Raw genomic sequence first — 24,918 nt, 5'->3', positions numbered from 1 at the left:
CGCTTCCCCAAAGGCATTTAAATGAAATGCCGGGGATTGCGCGAGGCCTCTGTAACTTTACTTACCTTAACTTTCCAGCGACGCGTTGCCATGGCAACCCAGCATCAAATGACGCCACGGGGTCACGTGACGTTGTGGCATCATTTGACACTGGAGTCGAGCAGGGGGGCAGGGCGCGAGCATGGGGTGAGAGCAGGCAGGGGGGCGCAGGGAGCAAAGTTTGCCCCCTTGCCTTATTCAATAATGTCTGAAGTACAGTAGTCAATCATACTTCAATCGGCCGCAAACTGCCATTGAATAATCCCCTAGATGCCTTAATATCTCCCAACATACTACTTAGATTGTAAGCCTTTTCCAATGTTTGCTTGCATGTTTAATGCACTTATTGTATGTTAATTCCCTGTATGCTTATATTATTTTGTAAAGTGCTGCATAACTTGTTGGCACTATATGAATATAAATATACATTCATACAATAAGAGAGCCATGTGTTGTCCCATTTTGGCATCAATATTGAAACATATGTTGCACCTATTTTGCTATGCTTGTGTCGGTGAATATGTAATGCAGTAGAATTAACTAAGGATTTATGTTAATCTTTTAATGTGGTACAGAATAACATAAGGTCGTCACTGCAGCTTTTATGGCATAAAGTCAGAGAACTTAGTTCCAAATTTGTACGGAAATGGTTTTAGATCTTACCGCACTCCGTTTAGATAATTGCAGTGGGTGTCCTTTTTCATTGTAAGGTGCAGGCAGTTGAAGAGTGGTTGGGATCCTACGTCTGCCACTTATTTAAACTTAGAGATGGATAACTTCTTGCCGCACTATCCTAATACTGTAAAGTCTAACCCCAGACATTATAGTATGATAAACTGTTTTATTTACAGGTTGCAAACGTACAACGTTTCGGGGATCTCCCTTCCTCAGGTGTAAACATTCCACCTGAGGAAGGGAGATCCCCGAAACGTTGTACGTTTGCAACCTGTAAATAAAACAGTTTATCATACTATAATGTCTGGGGTTAGACTTTATTAGGATAGTGCAGCAAGAAGATATCCAGCTCTAATCTAAGTTTGTACTGTATGGAAGATAAACATTTCATTTGCTTGGGTTTTACACATTGATGGAAATCCTTAAATATAGCAGTGGTTGAGTGAATTGAAATTTGGTATAGTTTTGATGATTTGCTGTAGGTTGTTATACTCTACTTTTTAGTGGCTCAACATTAAAGTTCTTCATTGATGAAGTTTTATAAAGGGTGATGTATCAAAGTGTATTTGACAAAATAGACACTTGGCCTCCTTTTCATCCTGCATCTCTTTGCATCAATGTATTGAGGTCTTTGCTCTGAGCTTTGAGCTGTGAGTCAGCTTGCGATTTGAGGAGTGTCAGTAGCAGGAGTTAGGGAGGTTGTTACATGATGCACTGATTATAAAGAGATGTATCAAACACCGTGTTCCTGTGCAAAAAAAGCTGCTAAAGTAGGTCTGAGGTGGTGTAAACTTTTCTAGCTAACAATTTGTGTCAGATGTACTGTAAGAGGCACTTTCTTACATTGTATGCAAATACGAGCAGAAAGTGAAGCAATGCTTCAAAACAAACTTCTTTGTGCACTTTATTTATGTTTATGCGTCTACCTCATAGTTTTAAAAAGCTGTGTACGCTATAATTTCATCCTTGAAGAGCTGTAATGTTGGTGCGGTCACAACCTGCAACGGATCTGCATTCAAAGACCAATACAGCTATCAGAACTACATCATGGTATACATTTGACATATACCAGACTCTTTTCATTGAAAGAAGATATTCAAAACAGAATCAATGAGTATAACACGGATTTGATACATTATTAACTGAAACATATTCAGGAGTATGTTGTACTTCTAATTTAAATTGACTGAAAAATCATTTATTTTCTCAGAGTAAAAGGACAGTTGCCCAGAACTACCTAGCTCAAGCCAGCGAGATTTTGCTGCAGTCCATTAATGCTGCGATAAGTAACAATCTCATGAGTATATTGTCAGCAGCAAGTCTGCAGATGTGTTCATGCCTTGGACAATTTGATCCAATTCTGACAGGCCTATTCCTAGCTCTTCATCAGGTAATATCATTTTGTTGTATGCAACAGCAGATATCACTTTGAATAGACTTGTGTTTGATATTTAGAATCACAAAACTGGATTCCACTTTTATGGGTCACAATAATACACTATTTTTACAGTACATTGCATTGCAGGGTTCTATGTAGAATAACTTATAAATTAATGTGTGTGCTTGAAGACCACACAGAATGCCACTCTATCTAAAACTGGGCCTTGCATTTGTCAACACATAGATAGTTTTAAGAAGTAGGTCAAACATTTGTAGAGTCAAATATAAAAAACAATAATTGGAAGTAAATGCTTTTATGGAGCTGATGTAACAGGGTCAGCGAGATCCTCGGACACCAAATGGAACGGACAGGAATGGCTTTTTTTATCGCACAGTAAACATTACATAGCAGTCTGGAAATTATAATACAATCCCTTGTCACTAATTATTACAGCCAGCAGGATTGCAGAGCAAGAGAGAGAGAGAGAGCAGAAGCACACCAGGAAGGCAGTCTTCTGACCACACCCTTATATATGGTTCTGTGTCCTAATCTGGAGCATTTATCTCACCTGTGATTTAATTAGCTCTGGCAGTTTAATCCACTAGGCTGGACGCCTGGATTCTCCAGGAATTATATGGCTAGTCTAATTATCAACCAGGACAATCTACAGATACCTGGTGACAGTTCCCAGTCACAGCTGAAATGAAATAAACTACTATCCTTTCCCTCCTCCTTCAATCATGCATACCATTACTCAAAAACAGCAAGCTTGACCCTACCTGTCTTTCTAACTATCGACCTGTGTCCCTCCTGCCTTTTGCCTCTAAACTCCTTGAATGTATTGTATTGTATTGTATGTCTTTATATAGCGCCATTAGTGTACATAGCGCTTCACAGTAGTAATACATGTGGTAATCAAATAAATAACAGATAATATAAATAACAGATCATGGGAATAAGTGCTTTAGACATAAAAGTAACATTTCGGAAGAGGAGTCCCTGCCCCGAGGAGCTTACATTCTAATTGGTAGGTAGGGAGAACGTACAGAGACAGTAGGAGGGAGTTCTGGTAAGTGCGTCTGCAGGGGGCCAAGCTTTATGTATCGTGTTCAGAATATCCACAGTGCTATTCATATGCTTCTTTAAGCAAGTGTGTCTTAAGGTTGGTCTTAAAGGTGGATAGAGAGGGTGCTAGTCGGGTACTGAGGGGAAGGGCATTCCAGAGGTGTGGGGCAGTCAGTGAAAAAGGTTTAAGGCGGGAGAGGGCTTTAGATACAAAGGGGGTAGAAAGAAGACATCCTTGAGAAGAACGCAAGAGTCTGGATGGTGCATACCGAGAAATTAGGGATGAGATGTAAGAAGGGGCAGAAGAATGTAAAGCTTTAAAAGTGAGGAGAAGAATGGAGTGTGAGATGCGGGATTTGATCGGAAGCCAGGAGAGGGATTTCATGAGGGGAGATGCTGAGACAGATCTTGGAAAGAGTAGAGTGATTCTGGCAGCAGCATTTAGGATAGATTGTAGGGGAGACAGGTGAGAGGCAGGAATGTCTTGTATTCTCTCGATTGCTCCATTTTCTCAACACCTATTCTCTCTTAGACCCTCTACAATCTGGCTTCCGCATTGCTCACTCCACTGAAACAGCCCTCACTAAAATAACTAATGACCTCCATGCTGCCAAAGACAGAGGTCATTACACTCTGCTTATATTACTCAACCTCTCTGCAGCATTTGACACCGTGGACCACCCTCTTCTCCTTCCATTCTCCATACTCTTGGTATTCGTAACAAAGCTCTATCCTGGATCTCCTCTTACCTCTCTCATCGTATTTTGTGTCTCTTCTGCTAACACCTCCTCTATCGATCTCTCTGTGGGGATACCCAGGGCTCTGTCCTGGGATCTCTTCTCTTTTCTCTGTACACACTTTCTGTAGGTGACCTAATCACATCTCTTGGGTTTAGATATCACCTCTATGCTGACGACACACAAATTTACTTTTCAACCCCCAACCTTACACCTGCTGTACAGACCAAAGTTTCTGAATGTCTCTCTGCGATACCATCCTGGATGGCCCTCCGTCGACGTAAACTTAACATGGCAAAAACAGAGCTCCTCATACTTCCTCCCAAACCTGACCTTACTACCTCCTTCCACATTACTGTTGGAAGTACTATCATTTACCCAGTAGCCCAAGCATGCTGCCTAGGGGTCACACTCGACTCCTCTCTCACATTCTCCTCTCACATTCAAAACGTTTCTAAAACCTATCACTTTTTCCTCCGCAATATTACAGACATACGCCCTTTCCTTTGTTGCTCGACTGCTAAAACTCTGACTTGGACCCTCATTCTCTCCCGTCTCGATTACTGTAACCTCCTGCTGTCCGGCCTTCCTGCCTCTCACCTGTCTCCCCTACAATCTATTCTAAACTGCTGCCAGAATCACTCTACTTTTCCTAAATCTGTCTCTGCGTCACCCCTGCTGAAATCACTCTCCTGGACACACTCTTCCTATCAAATCCCACATCTCGCACTCAATTCTCCTCCTCACTTTTAAAGCTTTACACTCTTCTGCCCCGCCTTACATCTCAGCCCTAATTTCTCGCTATGCACCATCCCGTTTCTTGCGTTCTGTTCAAGGATGTCTTCTTTCTACCCCCTTTGTATCTAAAGCCCTCTCCCGCATTAAACCTTTCTCACTGACTGCCCCACACATCTGGAATGCCCTTCTCCTCAATACACGACTAGCACCCTCTCTATCCACCTTTAGGACTCACTTGCTTAAAGAAGCATATGCGTAGCACCGTGGATAATACTAGACACATGATACATAAAACTTGACCCCCTGCAGATGCACTTACCAGAATGCCCTCCTACTGTCTCTGTACGTTCTTGCCTACCTACCAATTAGATTATATGCTCCTCGGAGCTGGGACTCCTCTTCCTAAATGTTACTTTTATGTCTGAAGCACTTATTCCCATGACCTGTTATTTGTATTATTTGTTATTTATATGATTGTCATTTGTATTACTACTGTGAAGCGCTATGTACATTAATGGCGCTATATAAATAAAAACATACATACAATGGAACAAATTTTGACAAGCAAACATAATGAGTACCATTTATGTGCGTGGTTTGAGGTGTTTACGTAGAGTTTTTGTTCTGTTTCAGAGCTGTTCAGCATCCATGATGATCAAAGACATTGTGAGCGCTGCTACTTATAATACCAGCAACTCTCAGTTTGCAGCATTGCTGCATCATCATCAACTTCTACAAGAGAAAGGAGATAGCATGAGTGGTCTATTTAAAAGTATCATGCACAAACTATGTGAAACGTCAACGGTAACATTCATTCCTACATTCATATATCAGTGTTTTTCAACAAGGGTTCCTAGGAACCCTTGTGTTCCCCGGGCACCCCTAATGGGTTCCCTGTAATTTTCAGGTAATTTAAAAAAGTGTACCAAATACAGAAGAATTTACGATGCATCTAATCTCAGGCACTATTAAGAGAGGGTTGGGATCCCTTTCAATGCATCTAATCTCAGAAACGCTATTAGAGAGGGTTGGGGTTCCTCAGAATGTCACATAGGGTTCCTTAACCAACATTTTTTTGAAAAACACTGTCATATATGGTAACATAAATCGATAAACATGTTGTGACAAGAACTTGTGAGGCCACTTAGACCTCCTTGTCAGGTCTGAGTCTCCATTGGAGGACTTTAAACATCATGTACAATATATATTTGTAATTCATTATACTGTAGTATGTAATTAACTGTAGTTATTGGTCACCAATCACTACTTGTATGGGCCAAATGTTCATAATATCCTTGCTTTGGAACAAAATTTATGAAGAAGCAAAGTGGCCATGTAGATATTTGAGACCCAGAATGAAGAAGGAAAGGAGATTTGCATTACGTGGAAGACTACAACCCAAAACAGACTGCTTTTAGGCAGATTGTGTTAAAATCATGGGCAGGGAACATTTTTGGTTTTGACACCTGCCTAGTGTATTCCGGATAAATGTTATGACCTTTTATTTGGAATATGACATATAGTACTAGTAAATAAGTCATATAGACCTTTTATGGTCCTTTACATGAAGGACTGTTTTACCCTGAGAACATCTACTTTTATATATGAAGATGGTTTAATTGAAATATGATACAACACATTTGCCTATCAACATTACCTATGAGGGTAAAAGGGTTTAAACTCACAAATCTAGACAAGGGGGGTGATGTATCAGCAAATTTGGAGCAAAATTGACACACATTGCATAATTTTCATCTTCCATCTTTTTGCATCAATTTTGCAAGGTCTTTGCTCCAATTTCTGCGCCATTTGCGTCACCCTGCGATTTGAGGAGTGTCAATAGGAGGGGTTTCATGACGCACAGATTTATAATGAGATGTAGCAAACACCGCCTATCCACGCGTCACTTTTGTATTTAGTATTTGCATCAAACAAAATGCCAGGCCTGAGGTGGTGTACTTTTTTCTGGTTAACAGACGCAAGAATAAAACGGAGCAATGCGTCAAAACTACCTTCTATGTGCTCTTTCTTTACGTCGATACATCGCCACCAAGATCTTTTCACAAGAATAATAACTAAAATAAACGGACTATATCCCCATGGAGAACCATATCCGATGCACAGTATAGAAAAAATACTAAATTGTATGTATTTGCTATAACCTTAACCAAACTTTTTATATTAACTAGGTGTGGGAAAATCTTCTCATCAACATGCAACATTTCAACATAATTCATGAGCTGCCTCCTAACTTCAATATAATTATTCTGCAGCATTCAGAAGATCGGTAAAACTAAAAACGGCTGTAGAGGATATATTATTTTCTTTCTCTTCTGTATTTTTTTTGTCACGTGATGTTTATTGATGTCTATTTATGTTTCTTGCTTTAGAGACGCGCACTGGTGCTTTAGTTTTACCTGTACACATTTTGGGGGCTTTGCCTTTACCTAAAGTCAGTGGATTTGGTTTTGAATTATGGTCAGAATATGTAACTATAATCACAAAAGCTCCTGAAATGTAATGTTTAAACGGTTTTATATATATTGAAAACCGGTTCATATTTCATTGTAGCAGTTTTGTGATCATATTTATATACTAATGAAAAAGAAAAAATGTTGGCCCAGAACAGGGTGTCAGAATGGCCTTTTTCAAATGGAAACATGTTTTGCCAATACGGGCCTTTGTATTTGTGTGTGATCTTTGTATTTTTGTCGCTATCCGTTTGCAATCCAGGGGGAGCATGAAAGGGAAATAAAACAAAATACAATCTAAGTGCAGACAGTTTGATAACTTCTAGACTAGTTCAGTGATTAATCTTGGCTCGTATGTGTGGCCTACTTACAAGATGTAAGTCAAAAACAGGCAGTGTGACACAGTGGTCTATGCAGGGAGGACTTCTAATCCAATGAATAATGGAGACTTCCACTCTCAGCCAAGCAGCGGTGTATATAGAAGAGAAAAGATATCCATAGTGCAGACCAATCATAAAAAACGTGACTTTATGGTGTTTTAAAATTGAACACTTACAATAAAAACATATAAATAATGCGTGTATCACAATACTGTGACCGAGGAGAGATTGCTGTTAGCTTCTGGACGCCGCTCTGTTCTTTTCCTGGAGCGGCGTCCTACACGAGGAACAGAGCTGACGGGACCAGTACACCCTAGAGGGATCCTAGGAGGTGGAGAGTCCAATGCAGCGGCGTCCCACGCAGGGTCCATAAACCGGAGGTGGTGGGTGAGCCAGAAGCTAACAGCAATCTCTCCTCGGTCACAGTATTGTGATACACGCATTATTTATATGTTTTTATTGTAAGTTTGCTGTATTCATTGGCAATGCGCTATTTTTTTTCTTTCATGCATGACACCTCCCCATCTTTACTAAAACGTGTGTATTGTATATAGAAAGTGAGAGATTTCTGTTTGGGGTTTTGTCATTTGTTTAGGTTTCCTGGTCTGGAGCTGTGGTTCTGATGACAGACAGACACAGTAATATATAATATATATATATATATATATATATATATATATATATATATAATATGTTTATTTATTTATTTTTTAAATAAATAAATACTAGTGGCCTGTATTTCATAAGGAGTCACTTTTATTCTATTAAATACACACATATTTTATCTTTTTTTTAAAAAAATTATTAATTCATATATTCATGCTTTTAAACAGATCTTTCCTGTATGGTGCTGTTCTTGAAAAGTCAAAAGTGAACAGTGCACAAAAGGGAAAATTAAACCAACAACAAAAAGGCAGTAAGTTTCTTGATATAACATTTTCATGTAAGAAGGGCTGTGATTGTTATAAAATAGGAAGCACTATCTTACTTGACATATTAACCATGCTATTTGTACTGGTTTTTGTTACTGTATTAGCAAGTTCTGTACAAGAACCAAACATTGTACATGTGAATTTTTAAACAAATACGTTTCTTTACTGGATCAGTGCAAGCAAAAGCTGTACGATGCGCTGTTGACCATCAGATGTTTTCGTACCTGTTGGAGAGAATGGAACTGTTCAAACAAGATACAATGAGGATTCTTAAAAGAAAATGCCGACAAAGCTGTAATAATAGGGAGCAGGACGGGTGTGAAAGAAACCAAGAAGTCACCCAGGACTCAGGATTGGTAATTGTTACAATGTGAATGTGTCATTATTTTTTTCACCTATCAAATTCACTTAGTCAATAGACATCGCTGATTTCATACCTCTGCTGCTTTACTCTCCTGTGTCCTTACTGTAAAGAGCCCTATCATGCAGCAGGGGGAAATTTGGGATTTTCCCTAAAAATAATGTAGAGAATCAAGTAGTTAAAACAGAGCCGGCCCGTCCATTAGGCGAATCCGCCGCCCTTGGGCACTTGCCTGTGCCTGCCGCCCTGCTTCTCCTTCAGAATCCATTGTCAAATGACGCTGCGGATATCACCAACGTGACGTCGCACTGCGGCACGTTACCATGGTAATGCAACATCATGACGTCATTTGACGTCGCGACGTCACGGTTGCCATGGCAACAAGCCGCCGTGTGACGTCGGTTGTGATGTCCGCGGCGCTATTTGACGCTGGATTTTTAAGGAGAAGCAGGACGGCGGAATGGAGGCGGCCGGCACCGGTTTATTTTATTTTTGGGGTTCAAATTTTAAGTATCGCCAAGGGCGCATGAAACCGTTGCGCCGGCCCTGAGTAGTTTGTGAAGCCAAGCAAAATAATATGTCGTTTTGCTCTGGTTTCTTCTCTCCACCTTCCCCTCTCTGTTCACCTCTCTATCTCTGTTGCCCCACCCCCCCTTTCTCTTTCCCCCTCTTCTCTCCTTCCCCCTCTTCTCTCCTTCCCCCTCTTCTCTCCTTCCCCCTCTTCTCTCCTTCCCTCCTCTTTCTCTATCTCCCCTCTTTCTCTTTATCTTTCACCCCCTCCCCCTCTCCTCCTCACTTTCCCCTCTCCCCTCCCTCTCCCTCTGCACCACTGACCTAAGTAACGCATCATTACGTCCCTGCTGGTTTTTGTTTTTTTCACCTTTGATGCCCCTTAATTTTACATTGGGTATAATCATGATATTGATTTTTAAACAGAAGAAATCAGAAAATGCAGAGGATGAAAATGAGAAGAATTTGTCTTCAGCTTTTCATGAAGTTGTAGATGCCATGGAAACATACCTAAACCCGGTGCTGCTCAAGTTAGACTTTTCTTCTCTTCGGTATGTTTGAGAGGTTTTCTTTAAATAACAATTTGTGTTTCAACATGTGATATAACCCAAAACTCCATGTTGAGGTTGTCAATAAAAAGAGTACAGGCATACCCCGCATTAACGAACGCAATGGGTCCAGAGCATGTATGTAAAGTGAAAATGTACTTAAAGTGAAGCACTCCCTTTTTCCCACTTATCGATGCATGTACTGTACTCTAATCGTCATATACATGCATAACTGATGTAATTGTAACAGGCTCTATAGTCTCCCCGCTTGCGCACAGCTTCGGTACAGGTAGGGAGACGGTATTGCTGTTCAGGACATGCTGACAGGCGCATGCGTGAGCTGCCGTTTGCCTATTGGGCGATATGTCCTTACTCGCGAGTGTCCTTAAAGTGAGTGTCTTTAAACCGGGGTATGCCTGTACAGTGAAGTTAGGTGAAATCATTAAAGTGAGATATCCGCAATTGTGTGTTAACTGCTGTCATGTACACACTTACGTGTGTGTGTAAAAGTTAACAACTAGCCTCTAGTTGTCCCACTCACCTTCCCGCAGGACACTATCAATAAACACTCCAACCCCAAAAAAGGTCCCAGTGCACCCCAATTATGATGCCACCCCAGGATTAATTTAAGGACTTACCCCTCAGGAGTCCTAGATCCGTGTTTCTACCAGACAAAGATAAAGAATGATAAAAAATAAGCAATTTAGCTAAATATATCTGGAAATGTGGGCAATCTCTTCAAAGGGTAATAAGTTCAATTAGAGCTCAAAGACCATACTTATTACGTCTTACATTAACTATTACAAAAGTCTTGCAGTGCTTGTTACAGAAAACGGATGACAAAATCACATATAGAACACGGGGGCAGTTTGTAAAATAAAGCGGAGTAAAAGAACCTATACAGTACATTACCAGTGAATGTCCTTCAAGGGGTCATGAAAATAAAATGCCATCCACGCACACAATATGCTCCCCTTTGTAGAATCTGATCTTTATGCCACAAAACCTTTCCATCTGTGGAAGATTCCAGAAGCCCTCACAGGCCTGTGTGTGTCACTTTCTCGTCTCGGAGACACTTTTAAGATTAGCTACTTTGTGAGAAGGGAATCATTTAATTTCCAATTTAGAGTGTAAATACTCCATTATTCTCTCCCCGTATCACCAGGTTATTGGTACCTGCATCCTTGCATTCAGTTCAATTTGATGAACACATAGTATCACTATATCTTTGCACGTTTTATATGACCACCATCATGTATATTGGCCAGTTACAGATTTATATCTGACATAACTGAGAACTGCACTGAACATGAATTATTTTATCTAATATGACTCTGTAATGAGTCCCAGGAGTGACCCTCTCCTATCTTAGCACTCTTAATTGGATCAGAGCTGCATATTTTTTGTTGCAACATTTTTAACACCTCATATGTTAACATTCTAGTTTTGCTAAATCAAATTAATTTTAAATGATTCATTAATCTGCCAGTCCAGTAGGGAGAGTGCTGCAAACTAGGTTTCTTTTCTTGTTCAGTACCATTATTTCATTCGCCTACTCTTAAACTAAAGCAAGAGTTTCTATATAGTGTGCTGCAGTGCATCAAAACAAGTTTTTCTTCACTGATACATTAATCCCGTAGTATATTGCAACAGCAGCCAAATTCTATAACAATACGGCAGGCATAATCTTCTAGGGCTCCATGTTAAAATGGATAAGAAGCAAAAGGTGACACTGCGTGCTCATTTGCATGTCATTACCCAGAATCCCCGGCTGCAGTGGAAGCATTGTATGATAAGACATAATGAGGATAGAAAAGGTTGCAGATCTGTCTGAGACGTCTGAATGTGCTCACAAGTGGTATTTTTATTTGCATGAAAACCCCCAGATGTAATACAAAATGCACCGTTCAGAGATTGAGGGGCATATTTACTAAGCGCGCTCCACCATAAATTACGTTCCAGCACTGGAAAACACTTTACAGCCCATATACAGTACGTGAATGGGCTATAATGTGTTGTATGGAATAGCAAAGGAAATTACCTCCTTAATACAAAGTTACCAGGCTAGTTTTTTTTTTAAAGAAATACCATCTCTCACATAAAACTTGGAAAATCCCAGCAGTAAAACAAATCTCAAACCGCGATTAGAACAGGGGTGGGCAACTCCAGTCCTCAAGGGCCACCAACAAGTCAGGTTTTTAGGATATCCCTGCTTCCGCACAGGTGGATCAGTCATAGGAGAGCTTTTAAAATGACCTGCATTAATATTTGGGATTTATTGGAGACCTTACTGCCATGTCAGAACAGGGTCCAACCTGTACAACCTACCTATAACATAAACCCTCCCCAGTACTCATCTTAGCACAACACTGTAATGACTTGCAACGGTCTATTTTTCCCAAGTACTTAAATCAACAAGGTAGGTAATCTAAATACTTCCCACAGCGCATCTGCCTGATGAGTTGTATGGGAGAGGTTTAGGCTATACTACACTTAATTTAATTATTTGGTGTTATTTTTCTAACTTCACATAAGCATTTATAGTTCTGTTAACAAACACATCAAATAAATAAAAGCACAAAGGCATTCATGTAATTTCAAACTCAAATCTAATCAGAGGTCATACAGTATCCTGTTGCCTGGAGCAGAAGATTCGACATAGCAAAGGAGAGATCCCTGGGACATTACTGAGGATAAAGTTACTTCCTTAAAAGGAACTCTGTGTCACTGAAGGAAAATGTACAATTATGAATGTGTTCAAATAACAATAATATTTGAAGCAGTTTTCCCAGCTGTACGACTAATGTGGTTTCTGGTGTACAGTATTGCCAACACCAGCAAAACAATCAGAGAAGAAATTATACAAAATGAAAAGATTTGCGGCCATATTTAGTAGTGCGACTCTAAAAAAAAAAAAAAAAACATCCCAGTGCCGGAAAACATCTTATAATAATAACAATAATAATAGTTTTTTCTTGTACGCGTGTTCTGTACGCATCGCTGTACATAGAATTTTTGCAGGCGCAGGTCCCTGTCCCTTAGAGATTACAATCTATTTTTGGTGCCTATGGCACAGGGAGATAGAGTGACTTTCACACGGTCACAAAGAGCTGACCCTGCTTCAAACTCAATGACATTGTTTTTAGAGCCTTTACTCACTGAGCTGCTCCTTCAGCCCATTCACTTTAAAGGGCCATAGTTTGTCTCTGGCACAGATGTTGAATTATGGAATGGCAAGGCTTGGTAAATGTTCACCTCTGTGTACAGTTAGTTACTTTGTAAACCATACACATTAATTCTTGGATAATTGAAGGGGAAGAATGCTATCACACACTGTTTATCTCAACAATAAATATATCACGAGTCACTGTTCTCTGGTTTCTGCTTTTTTTCTTTCTCTTTACTAAATCTTCTCTTTGAGCTTCAGATTTGTATCCATCTCATTCTGCTCCATCATCTTCTTTATATGCACCCGCTTTCATTCCTACTTCTCCTTCATCCTGTATCTGTGCTTTCTGTCATTTCAAACTATTCTTTAAGCCCGCCATGACTTTGTGTGAGCCCCAGCTCTTCTCCTCTGCCCACTGTGCCCTTCCCAATTTATTCTTAATGTGCATGCCTTCTGTCCATGTCTTCCAACCTTCTGTCCACTGTACCTTCCTTTTCCTGTCCACATGCAGGATAGGGAGGGTACTGAGTACATACAAATGGAATCCTCCAAATATAACAGGATGAGCACAAAAAAAGCTCTACATTGCTACCTGAGTCACCAGCTACATCCTCAAATCAGGATACCTGGAACTAACTTTGCCAGATTGCAAGTAAATCTCTAGGTGTCTAATACATCAGGTTGGGAGAATGCACATGCCTGGCATGTTACTGTATGTTATTTTGATTTTTAGGCAGCCATCTTCACTGCTTTTAACAGCTGAGCCTGGAAGAGCAAAGTCCAGAGAGAAGGAGGAGAAGCCGATGGCGGCATCAGGTATGTTTCAAGCTGTTCAGGGTACGGAGTCACTCTAAGGCTTGTGATCGTTATTATTACATTCACATTACCCAATACTGCAATACTTCAGTGCTGATATTCTCATGAGTAAGGGTTATTTAGTTAAACCCTTTGGCCAAAGCATTATAAGCCTGCAGCCAGGTCACGGCATGACCAATTACAGGCCCTAACACTACCTAATAAAATCCTCATGTACCTCTCAGAGAGGGAAGATGTGGCCACAGTTGTTTGGAGGTTAGGGGCCCCTCTCCCCCCCCCCCCCCCCAGGGTTTAAGCTCTCCCCGCCCCACTTTACAAGTTGCAGTTTCCTTTTCATGTTCCTGGTACAACCGACCCAATGTGGTTATCTTCCCTCCTTGAGAGGTACATGAGGATTTTATTAGATAGTGTTAGGACCGGCAATTGGGTATGCCGTGCCCTGGCTGCAGGCTTATACCGCTTTGGCCAAAGGATGGGTGTCATGGGTTTTGTATTGCAGCTGGAATACTCTGATAAATAAACCCCCACGTCCTGGTACAATAGTGAAATATTGTTCCTTTTGCAGACAGTGTTCAATAATTAAATTGTTTGCTTATAATCTAAATCTATATGCTATATGTAATTTAATGTATGCTATTTTTCTAGGTGCATCAACTGATATGGGAGAATGCATTATATTGTTGGCAGACAAATTACTTATGGAGTTGCCTTTAGAAGCACTTGGTGTTTTGAAGGAAGAAGGAATAAGCTCAGTTTCAAGAGACTTTTCACTTCAGTTATTGTACAACAGGGTGCACAGAGAACAAACAGGTAACACTACAGAACTACACCTGTGTTATGTAAATGGGGTCTGCGTACTAGGCAAGTGGCCAACTCGGTCAATGACTGAGCTACTGATTAATTGAGCCACCTGTGCTGAAGCAGGGATATCCTTAAAACCTGACCTGTGGTGGCTCTTGAGCACTGGAGTTGGCCACTCCTGTACTAGGGCAATTTTGGAATGAAAGTGGTGCAAATTGTGTAATTTTTGTGTTGCGTCTTTATGCGTCACTGTATCAAGGACTTTGCTCCACTTTTTTGACTATGTGTGTCAGTATGTTTTTTGTGGTCTGTCAACAGGAGTAGTGAGGAGTCACATGGTACAGATGAACTGTATCAAATTGTCTGCCGCAGTACATCAGTTTTTCTTTCAAACTGTGTCAAAACATTCGCCGGGTCTCCGGGGACATTTACTTTCTTGCTTTGAAATCTGCACCTGAAACTAGAGCGACAAGTTTGGTACTTTACATTATGAATTAAATAGAATTATCCATGGGAGTCCAGTTGTAATAGTGCAAAATGAGTACTTCAGGATTAAGGGAAACCATTTTAATTCGGACTAACAAGTGATATTTTAGAACAAACTATTTAGAGTTCTCTCTCTTCCTCAGGTCAAACAATACTGATTTACAAAATATTCTATGAGTTTAAGACAAATGTAAAACCCAAGATAACAAACTAAGGCAGGAGGTAGAATCAGAAAGCATGGGAGAGGGGCATAGGAATGGTCAATATATAGTGCAATAAAGGGATAGGGAAAAATGCGGGGTGCATGTTGGACCAAGCATCCAGCAGTAGGGGTGGGGGAGGAGGGGTAAAGTGTAATATTATCAAAGACGGGGAGAAAAATTAGATAAGATGGTGCCCCAGATCTCAGAATTAAGTCCTTTTTTTTTGTAATGCCAAAGATCATTATTCTGTTGAGTTACCGTAAAAGGTTTTCCGCTCTTGGTTACTTTTAAACATTAATTTGAGGATTTAGAGTTTGTAATAAGTTATGGAATCATCTGGCTGTGAGAAGGGATTGTGCTTCTTCGGGGTGTGTTATTGTGTGTTATTGTGTGTCTGTGTAGGTTCATTCTATTTGGAAGTTTTTGCCTTGTTCCATCAGTGTAGCATCCTTGGCCACATTTGCTCCATTGGATCATACATATCACGTTCTTGGATGTCCAGCAGTAAGATCCTTTTACATTGATTGTTCTATGTTTGTGACTGGCTGTGGGATATTCACATATGTTTGCTGTGAGGGATGTTTGCAGCAGCGTGCTTCGTCAGGGGATTCGACTTCCTGACGAAGCACGCTGTTGTGAAACGCATACAGGTCACGAGAGGCTATTAAATGTGCTCACACATTGGCTGGGACAGAGGAACCTGGAAGCGTGAGCAGAGGAGAGTTTTGCCGAGTGCTGGTGCAGTCCGCGGACTTAACATCAGCGCCAGCCACGGCTACCCCCTGCCGCTTGTGGGCAGTATCTACCCCTCATTGTGCCTTTGTAATCATTTTTGCTATGGCTGAAATTCTTATGTGAATGTTATTCAGACAAACTTCATTCATGGTGTAGGCTTCATAGAAGCTTGTGTCAGTTTAGTATCCTCGTGGGGGAGAGTTCTGGCATTTTCTGTAATTGTTGTATATCGTGTTTTCATTATTAATATTGTTGTTTATTTGTTGTTTTTGTAATTGTGTTATTCAGTTGTCACTGGATAATATATGTGTGGTCACTTGACCAGATATTACAATTGTTATATTTGTAATACTGATCCCTGGTGCGCTGTGTGTGCATTTTCTTTTCTTTCGTTTTATAAATATGCCAAAAACTCAGGGGAAATAATGTCCGTTACTGTTTTAGGTAAAATGTCACATTATTTGCCCTGATCTCACAGAGCACAGTGCATCTGATCCATAATGCATACATTTAAAGGTTTAACATTTGAAAAATTAGACTTAATACACAGATGCCATGCCTATGTCTTGCTCATATCTACTGTGTGCAGTGGTGTTTCTTATTTAGGGTGGCATTGCTCACTGCATTGATAAAAAAGCTTGGGAAAGTAACATAGGCACATATTCAATACAGTTACCAATGCATGAACAGAGATTTATTCAGATGAAGTTAAATCATTACCTATCTACTCACTATATTGAATAGGGGGATAGTCTCATAGTAGCAATGCAGTCTCACCTGTATTGCTAATAAAAAAATGTTAAGCGTTGTAGTCTTTTATGACTGAAATTTTTCTAAAGGTTGGTTCTTAATAGTGCAAATATAAGAAGAGCTATAATGAAGAACCATTGTTCTCACCACGTTAGTGATATTACTTGACCCAACTGTCAGTAAAATAACTTCATTGCTGCTTCATGAGGAAGGTCTATCATAATTGCAACAGCGCCAAGTTGCAGACATGCCAATAGGGGGGCAGCAGTGGAAGGATAATAATGTGTCAGCCCAAATGCCATCTTTATAGGATACTCTAAATTTATACGCTTCTATAAGTTTGTATGAGATGAAAAATATTTGGCTAAATGTTCATCAAAGTAGGCGAACCTCCCATACACTGAAATCCATTAAGAGCACAATTCCTTTTAGAATAAGACACTCCAGGTGCTACGCGGCATAATGCGGCGTCGCCCTAATCATGGCCATTAAACTATAGATTAAATACCACGTACCATCCAAATTGGACAAAGACTTACATGCTTTAATCGCCAAAATATTATACAGTACTGTACAGTATAACAGACTTTGGGCTGCAGGACACAGCAGTGACTGCATGTTATAATCATTTTGTGAACTTTATAACAAGGCCACGGTTTGTGATCTTGCAAAACTATGAGTTCAACCTCCATTTTAGTTTATTTTTTTAAACCTTCTGCTATATATGATGCCGTTTATTCCATTAACATTTTATTATGCAACTATAATTGTCTGAACTATTCTATTCTGTATTCTTTTGAATTAGAAGAGAGTGAGGTAAAAAGAGATACAAAGAGTGCAAAAGAACCAAAGCCAAAAGTGAATCAAAAAAAGAACATCAAAGTTGTGAGTATGTCATTGAATAGTTTCACAGTATGTTTTGTTACTGAAGTATTATCATTATGTTTACTACTCACACCTTATTGATAAAATATTAGTCTGCTTCTTTTGTTATTAATGCTTTTTACTTCTGTAACTTTGACAGTTTAAGGAAATTCATAAAGAATTACATCTGAAATGGTGGTGATGTTAACCATCAATATTTACACTGGTTCAGCAGATTTTTAAGATATTAAGTAGAGAGGAGTTCAAAATGAGGCTTTTTAAGATGACATCTATTCCATTTATCCTTTAAGTACTGGCGTGCAGCAGAGTACAACGGTCACTCCGGTATTAGGTTCATATCATTGTGACCACAGGAAAAGGAAAGGAAGGTCCTATTGGGCTAGGCCGCGATTATATCCAAAGTGGCCGGCGGTGCCGCACCATCGCACAGCTCAAACTCAAATTGCAACACTACAATGAAAGTGTACATACCTAGCGCGACGCACGCGCAGACAGGAACTGCAGGGCGACAGACAAGAGAACAGACGTGGGAATTTGTTTTCTTCAGGTGACGGTCGCGTCGTGAGCGGTTCAGCCAATGAGGGCAAACCACTCACGACCACGCCTCCGCCATGCCTCTCTGTCTCCTCCGGCTGCCTCCTGCCTGCAGTGTACATGTCGCTTGGCCGGATCGCATTGATGACGTCACAAGAACGCACGCCCAGCCGGAGCTGGTATAATAGAGGCCTAAGGCTTGATCTTACGCTCTCATACTAGAAGTGCTCTTTAGGGAACAGTGCAAGTGCCAGTGCAATGTGCATGCCAATCCTTGTGCCTTTGCACTGAACAAAGTCAGGGTTTTGTTTTGTAACTATTGTGTAGTCCATTGGTTGCCATTATTAGTTATTGAAATATAATTTCTGTAACTGCTGCCTGGAGATATTACGTAAAAAATGTCTACACCGGGAATTGAAATTGACTGCTGGCACACATTAAAGCGGCAATACATGCCATTATTTAAATACAGGATTGAAGCAGGGGTCTCCAAAGCTGAACCCCATAAATCTCATCTCCAGGGTCCCCCCATCATAGTGGGTGCTGGTTGTTCCAATAGGAAGCCGTAATGCTGACCAGTAAGTGCGGCTTCCTATTGACCTATGTGACCAGGGAGCTTTAAATTGCAGAAACTGCAGAGAGATACCGGCACCCCTTCGGAGGTACATTACGTATGTCTTTAAGCTGCAGGTCATCAGAGCTGAAATGAATGGGGTTTAGCGCTGGAGACCCCCTGCTTCAAGCCTGTATTAAAAAATGTGAAAAGGGGGGGGGGGAGGGGAGGTTAAATAGCATTGCTTGCTCCTTTAAGCAAACTGAGATTGCCACCATAACTCCTAATTCCAGTGAACTAATGACAGGTGGAGAAAGAATATAATTTAATAAGAAAAGGAAGAAACATCTGATTATAATGAGCTGTATCAAACTCAGTGTCTCTGCGTCACTTTATTATCTTGTATTTGCACAAACAAATCCGCCAGGTTATAGGTGCAGTGCAGGTTTCTAGTGTACAGTTTGTCACATGTATAAAATACTCTTATAATTCACGCAAATGCAGGCAGAAAATGGGACCATACTTCAAAACAAACTTCTATTTGCTCTTTCTTGACTTTGATACATCTCCCCCGTAGCATATCTATTTTTTTTGTAATGGGAAATAAAAGGGTATCATGCAATCTTCGGCAAACCTCAGTTTTACGGATGATGTTGTGTCCAGTACCCTTTGTTTATGTAAATATTAGACCTATCTTAGAGCTTTATGAATAGCCTTATGGGGTTATGTATCAGGGCAACTTTGAAGCTAAACTGACACAAATAGCGCCATTTTCATCTTGACACGTGACTATGTGTCAATGTTTTAAGCACTTTGCTCCAGTTTTTGCCTCCTGTGTGTACAGTAAGTTCGCAATTTGGGCCCTGTGAGAAGGAGAAGTCACTGTGACAGTACAACTTATAGCCTAAGAAATATAGATGTAGGTAGGTAGGTATGTGTCCGCTTACAAATAGGGTCTGAAACATTGAAGGTACTGCAGTTGTATTTTTTAGCACATCTTTGTATCAAATATATTTGTACTCACATTGTAATACTTGTAAATGTATATTTGTTGAATTAGCCAGATATAGTCAGTTATTAAAAAAACAAAAAACAAACAAAGCGCACAACACTCATCGTGAAAAATGTAATAAACTATGTTTATATATAAGGTGTTTCAAGGTTATGCGTACATCAAGGTAGATTAATCAAGCATAGAGCCACAGAGTGGCAGTTACCAGCGTCTGCAACCAGGAACCACCAGAGCTTCACTCTCAATGTCCTGTAAATAGCGTCAACACGCTTAGTGGATCCTGTTGAGCTACGAAACACCGCGTAGTAGAGATACCATTCAACCTATATATTTTTATTATTCATATTCCAAGGTGTATTTTATTGTTGTCAAACGGTTTGCTGAACACCGAGTTGATTTCCTCTTCTGCGCATGTGCCGCGCTGTTGCCTGCCTCTGTGGTTGCCAAGTGAGGTCTGAATCATTACTGGCAGACGCTGTTACTCAAAGCAGAGCGGGCGCTCTGACGTCACAGAAGGGCCCGCGGGACCACGCCGTCACGCTGCCTGACTGATCGGGAAACACAGTGAGGTCTGCAGAGGAACCTGTGTACTACTTGCGAGCAAAGGACAACCACTCCCCAGGATCCACTAAGCGTATTAACGCTATTTACAGGACATTGAGACTGTGGCAGAGTCATCAATTATCTGGCATTTCACCTACCTGTAGGTGGAAAGGAGAGTGAAGCCCTGGTGGTTCCTGGTTGCAGACGCTTGTAACTGCCACTCTGTGGCTCTATGCTTGATTAATCTACCTTGATGTACGCATAACCTCGAAACACCTTATATATAAACATAGTTTATTACATTTTTCACGATGAGTGTTGTGCGCTTTGTTTGTTTTTTTGTTACTAGATTCTAGGGTCTTGGGCTACCCTTTACCCAGCAACAGACGCTCATCTACATTGGTATATATTTATTTACCTTTTCCACATGGTGGGGTGTGTTTTTTTGATTTAAATTGACATCACAATTAACACTTTGTATTAAATATATATTTTAGTGCGCACTTCATTTTTTCTATATAGTCAGTTATTATCTGGTTCGCAAGCAAGGGTGAAATAATGTCTTTTGTCCGCGTTTGGACCGAAACATTAATCCGTCCATTATAAAGTTTATGTTTGATACTAAAAAGACCTGTGGCGTGCCTGTTTGTATAGCTGTAAACTGAATCCTGTCAAGGACAAAGACAGAAATGCTTAAAAGGCACAGATCTTGAAAATAAGACACAGTCATGGTTATTAGAAATGAATCGACATTTATTGGGATTATATTAAGAATGGACGTGTTCACGGGTTTGAAATCTGAACTTCAAAAATCTGAATGTTTGTTTGGAAATTCGAGTCAAACTTCGGATTGAACTTTAGAATCTGAGCGAAATTCGAGCGAAAACTCGTCGCCGGATTCACTTCTTATAACCTAGGCAAAAAACTCCACACATTTTTGCAAACAGTTCTAGATTGACCCACTTAAAAAAGGGGGAAAAAATCATAATTTTTTTTTTATGTAACGAAAATTGTTTTTAGAACTAAAACCAAAATGCGAGTGGAACCCTTAAATTATATGCCGCACTTGTTACATTTCTGAAGAAAACTCGCATCACTGTTTTGCCAAACCAAAGTAGTAGTGAGGATATCATCAGATAGCATCAAAGTTCCCTTTTGTACAATCTAATCTGTCTATATTTGTTATACTGCTTCTATAAATAAAGAGTCCAATGTCTGCATCTTCCGTGCAGCTAAGGCCAGAATAAGTGCCTGCAATTGGTGTGGTGGCCCTTGTCTGGTTTAGCATTTAGGATTAGTGTTGGACCTTGTCCTCATTTTAAAAAAAAACAGGTAACGGGTACCCAGCCAAAATTAAAGGTTCTACCCGGTCGGGTACCCGGTTACCCGGTTTGGCACTTACCTGCAGGGTGGCGGCGACATCTATGATCAGCAGCAGCAGCAGTCCTGTGACGGTGGCAGCATCGGAGGTGTCTTCAGCCGGCGGGGGAACGCTCCGTCAGCTGCTCTGGTCACGTGGTTCCCCGGCGGCTCACACACACACTGTTTACCTTCTCCTGTGCTGTGGAAGTGATTGCTGCAGCTCCCCCGCCGGCTGAAGACACCTCCAATGCTGCCACCGTCACAGGACTGCTGCTGCTGGTCCTAGATGTCTTCGGAAAGGTAAGTAATTAGATTATATCAAGCTGCCCTGACAATACCCGGCGTCGAGCCCACTTCTCAGTTGCCGGGTCTGGGTAGCTGGAAATGTGCCGGTAATGCCGGGTACCGGGTAATTCCGGGTACTCGGTACACCACTATTTAGGATATAACTGGTATTATATTTGCAATGCACACACTGTAATGTATATTTATCACTGCTTTTCCGTTTTAGGCGCCCATCAATCGCACTCTACCCCCAAACTGCATATCTGTGCAAACTCATTTTTTTAAATGTATCCTTTGAGAAGAAGAAAAAAGGTATCACAATGATTATCATCATCGTTTATTTGTAAAGCATCAACAGCAGCGTGGTACAATGGGGGTACAGAGCTATGTACATTACATAAACAGAATGCCATACCAAATAAGGACACACAAGCGCAAACATATACAGAAGGTAATGAGGGCCCTGCTAATGAGAGCCACTGATTGAGCCACCTGTGCTGAAGCAGGGATATGCTGAAAACCTGACCTGTTGGTGGCTCTTGAGGACTGGACATGGTTACCCCTGCTCTAGAGGGAATAAGGGACAGTGTTGAAACAAAGGGTAAAGTGACAGTTCTGCACTTATTGTGTTCAAAAGAGGTTATGTGCAATGCAATGTGGCAATATCTTAACTATAGGTATTAGATATTGTGGATCCTTATGATGAAGCAAGAGAGCCAGGTAAGTCATACAGGAAAACATCTCTCAAAGCACCCAGCGTTATTTTAGCACTGTACATCAGTAGCAAGCAGTTGCTAAATGGCTGCCTTTCAGTTTCAATCAATCCTTCAGTCAGTATAATATCAGCAGCAACAATGTGTTTTTCTATTACTAAGGTAACATTATCTATTGGTATAGTTTGCAGCTCAAACTACTGGGAATATTGGCAACATATTATGACAAACAGGAAAGTGTTGCAAAGATCTTACACTGCTGGGGAGGTGTGTTAAAACTTTCTATAGAACTCAAAGGATGCTCAGTATATTAAAACTAATTAAAATGACATTAAGAGTTCAACTAAAACTTTTTTAGTAAGTTTTATCTAATACTAAGAACTGATTTATCTAAAAAAAAAAAAAAAAAAAACCACGTGGAATATTGCATGAATTTCTCCTTTAAATTTCAATTTTCATTATATATCTTTTCTTATAGAAGCAGTCAGCCCAGTCGTTAAAATGCACGAGGTTCTTGGGAAATACAACCAACAATTTACACCTCTGTGGGAAGGAATAATGGGCAGCTTACATGTTCCAAGGTTTGCTCTCCAGCAGCTGATAATACCACTTTTATGCTTTAATGTCAATGAAAGAAAACCATTACTAGCTATTTTTATCTCTTAATTGTTATTCGGCTAGCATCAACATTTTTACACGCAATAATATCTCAGAATTCTAGTTGCAGGGAAATATTATAATTGAGAAACAAGGAAATGGGGAGTTCATGTTTAAAATCCCCCAAACCTCAATTTTTTACATTATCTCTTGACAGTGTTGAGATTTTAAAGAATGTTTGACATTTTTTGCCCAACTATATTTCTCAGACTTGATATTTTGTCGCTTTTTTTTATGTTGTTGCATTTTTGGACAAATATTTACAAATCTTTTGTTACTTTTTTATATGTTTAAAAATATATTTTTTTAAAGAGGCAATCCAAGCAGTTAAAAAAAAAATATATAGAGCCTTTGATTACCTTTTTTGAATGCTAATTACCTAAGCTGCAGATTAATTAGTTCTCTCCTAATCGATCAGCAAAATCCTGCTTCCTAGGGTTGACTAAATGGCCGCCTTTCAGTTTCAAATCAATCTTTCAGTTAGTGTAACTAAGCAGCTACAATGTATTCTTATATTACTAAGGTAACATTATCTATAGTTAAAGTTTGCAGCTCAAATGGCTAGGTATATTGGCAACAAATGATCAGAAACAGGAAAGTGTTACAGATAGATCTTGCAATGCTGGGAAAGTGTTTAAACCCTATAGAAATCACAGGTTTATAAGTACAGCAAAGCCCCGCTTCTCTGCACTCCACTTTTCAGCGATCTGCTGATACGGCGGTACCGAGAAGGGTACCGCCATGTCTGCACATGCGCAGAACGGGGAAGTCAAGGGTCGCGCGTGTGCAGAACGGGCGGTGGACGTGGGTGAGCGCGCCGAACGGAGGTTGCGCATGCGCAGAAGGGGGGAATTGTCGGTTTATGCATGCACACACATTGAAAATCACCGGTTCCGCTTTACGGCGATTTTCACTTTGCGGCGGGCCCTTGGAACGGAACCCGCCGCATGCCCGGGGCCCCCCTGTATTTGAAAACTCATTACAAATGGCATTGAGTTGAATTTTAAAAAAAGTAGCAAGTATCTCATACTACAGAACTGATTTATAAAATTAAACACATAGCATATTGCTTGGATTGCTCCTTTAACAGTTTATGCAGTTAAATATGAGGTTTCAAAAGCCCTGTATACTATGATTTATCTATGAAGAACTGTTATGCTGATCCCATAAAACGTATCGCAGGCAGCACCATATCTACACTTCTCCATGACCCATTTAACTACAAGAATTTGGCACTATGATTTATGTACAGGTAGTTCTAGTTTTGTAGTATGCAAAATTGCATTTACAGTCATTTTTGCTACAAAAACCTTAATTGTTTCTAAAATGGTATTATTATTTTAAATAATTGTATTAAAAGCATATTATTCAAAGATGCTTATTTGTTTTCTTTTCAGTTACGGTGAATGGGAGAACCTGATGAACAACTGCAGTGCTTTTCTCTTCTATGGAACCGAGCGATTCTTGGCCCATATATTGCTTGACAGATTTGTTGCTATGAATTTTACAGGTGAGGCTCAGTTAGCAGAATGTTATGTTCTACATGTTGTGTTGTAATCATTGTTTTATTCCCACTG

The 24,918-nt window shown here is 40.2% G+C and overlaps 1 protein-coding gene across 8 annotated transcripts in view; it reads left to right on the top strand.

Annotated features, from left to right (window-relative positions):
* The window catches only part of CFAP46 (cilia and flagella associated protein 46), a 134,115-nt gene that overhangs the window by 98,007 nt on the left and 11,190 nt on the right, over positions 1-24,918 (top strand). For 7 of the 8 annotated variants that reach the window (XM_075612559.1, XM_075612560.1, XM_075612558.1 and 4 more), the window contains 13 exons: positions 1,925-2,104; positions 5,269-5,439; positions 6,825-6,922; positions 8,320-8,402; positions 8,593-8,774; positions 9,716-9,840; positions 13,740-13,822; positions 14,468-14,632; positions 17,603-17,682; positions 22,198-22,258; positions 22,656-22,691; positions 23,163-23,265; positions 24,739-24,851. In XM_075612559.1, coding sequence (XP_075468674.1) covers positions 1,925-2,104; positions 5,269-5,439; positions 6,825-6,922; positions 8,320-8,402; positions 8,593-8,774; positions 9,716-9,840; positions 13,740-13,822; positions 14,468-14,632; positions 17,603-17,682; positions 22,198-22,258; positions 22,656-22,691; positions 23,163-23,265; positions 24,739-24,851 — 1,480 coding nt within the window. The remainder of the gene's footprint in view (positions 1-1,924; positions 2,105-5,268; positions 5,440-6,824; positions 6,923-8,319; positions 8,403-8,592; positions 8,775-9,715; positions 9,841-13,739; positions 13,823-14,467; positions 14,633-17,602; positions 17,683-22,197; positions 22,259-22,655; positions 22,692-23,162; positions 23,266-24,738; positions 24,852-24,918) is intronic. The other variant, XM_075612554.1, reaches the window with a different exon arrangement.

Source organism: Ascaphus truei, chromosome 8 (genome assembly GCF_040206685.1).
Source record: "Ascaphus truei isolate aAscTru1 chromosome 8, aAscTru1.hap1, whole genome shotgun sequence".
Classification (NCBI taxonomy): domain Eukaryota; kingdom Metazoa; phylum Chordata; class Amphibia; order Anura; family Ascaphidae; genus Ascaphus; species Ascaphus truei.
Note: the sequence above shows the minus strand (reverse complement) of the source record. Positions and strands in the feature narration are given on the sequence as shown.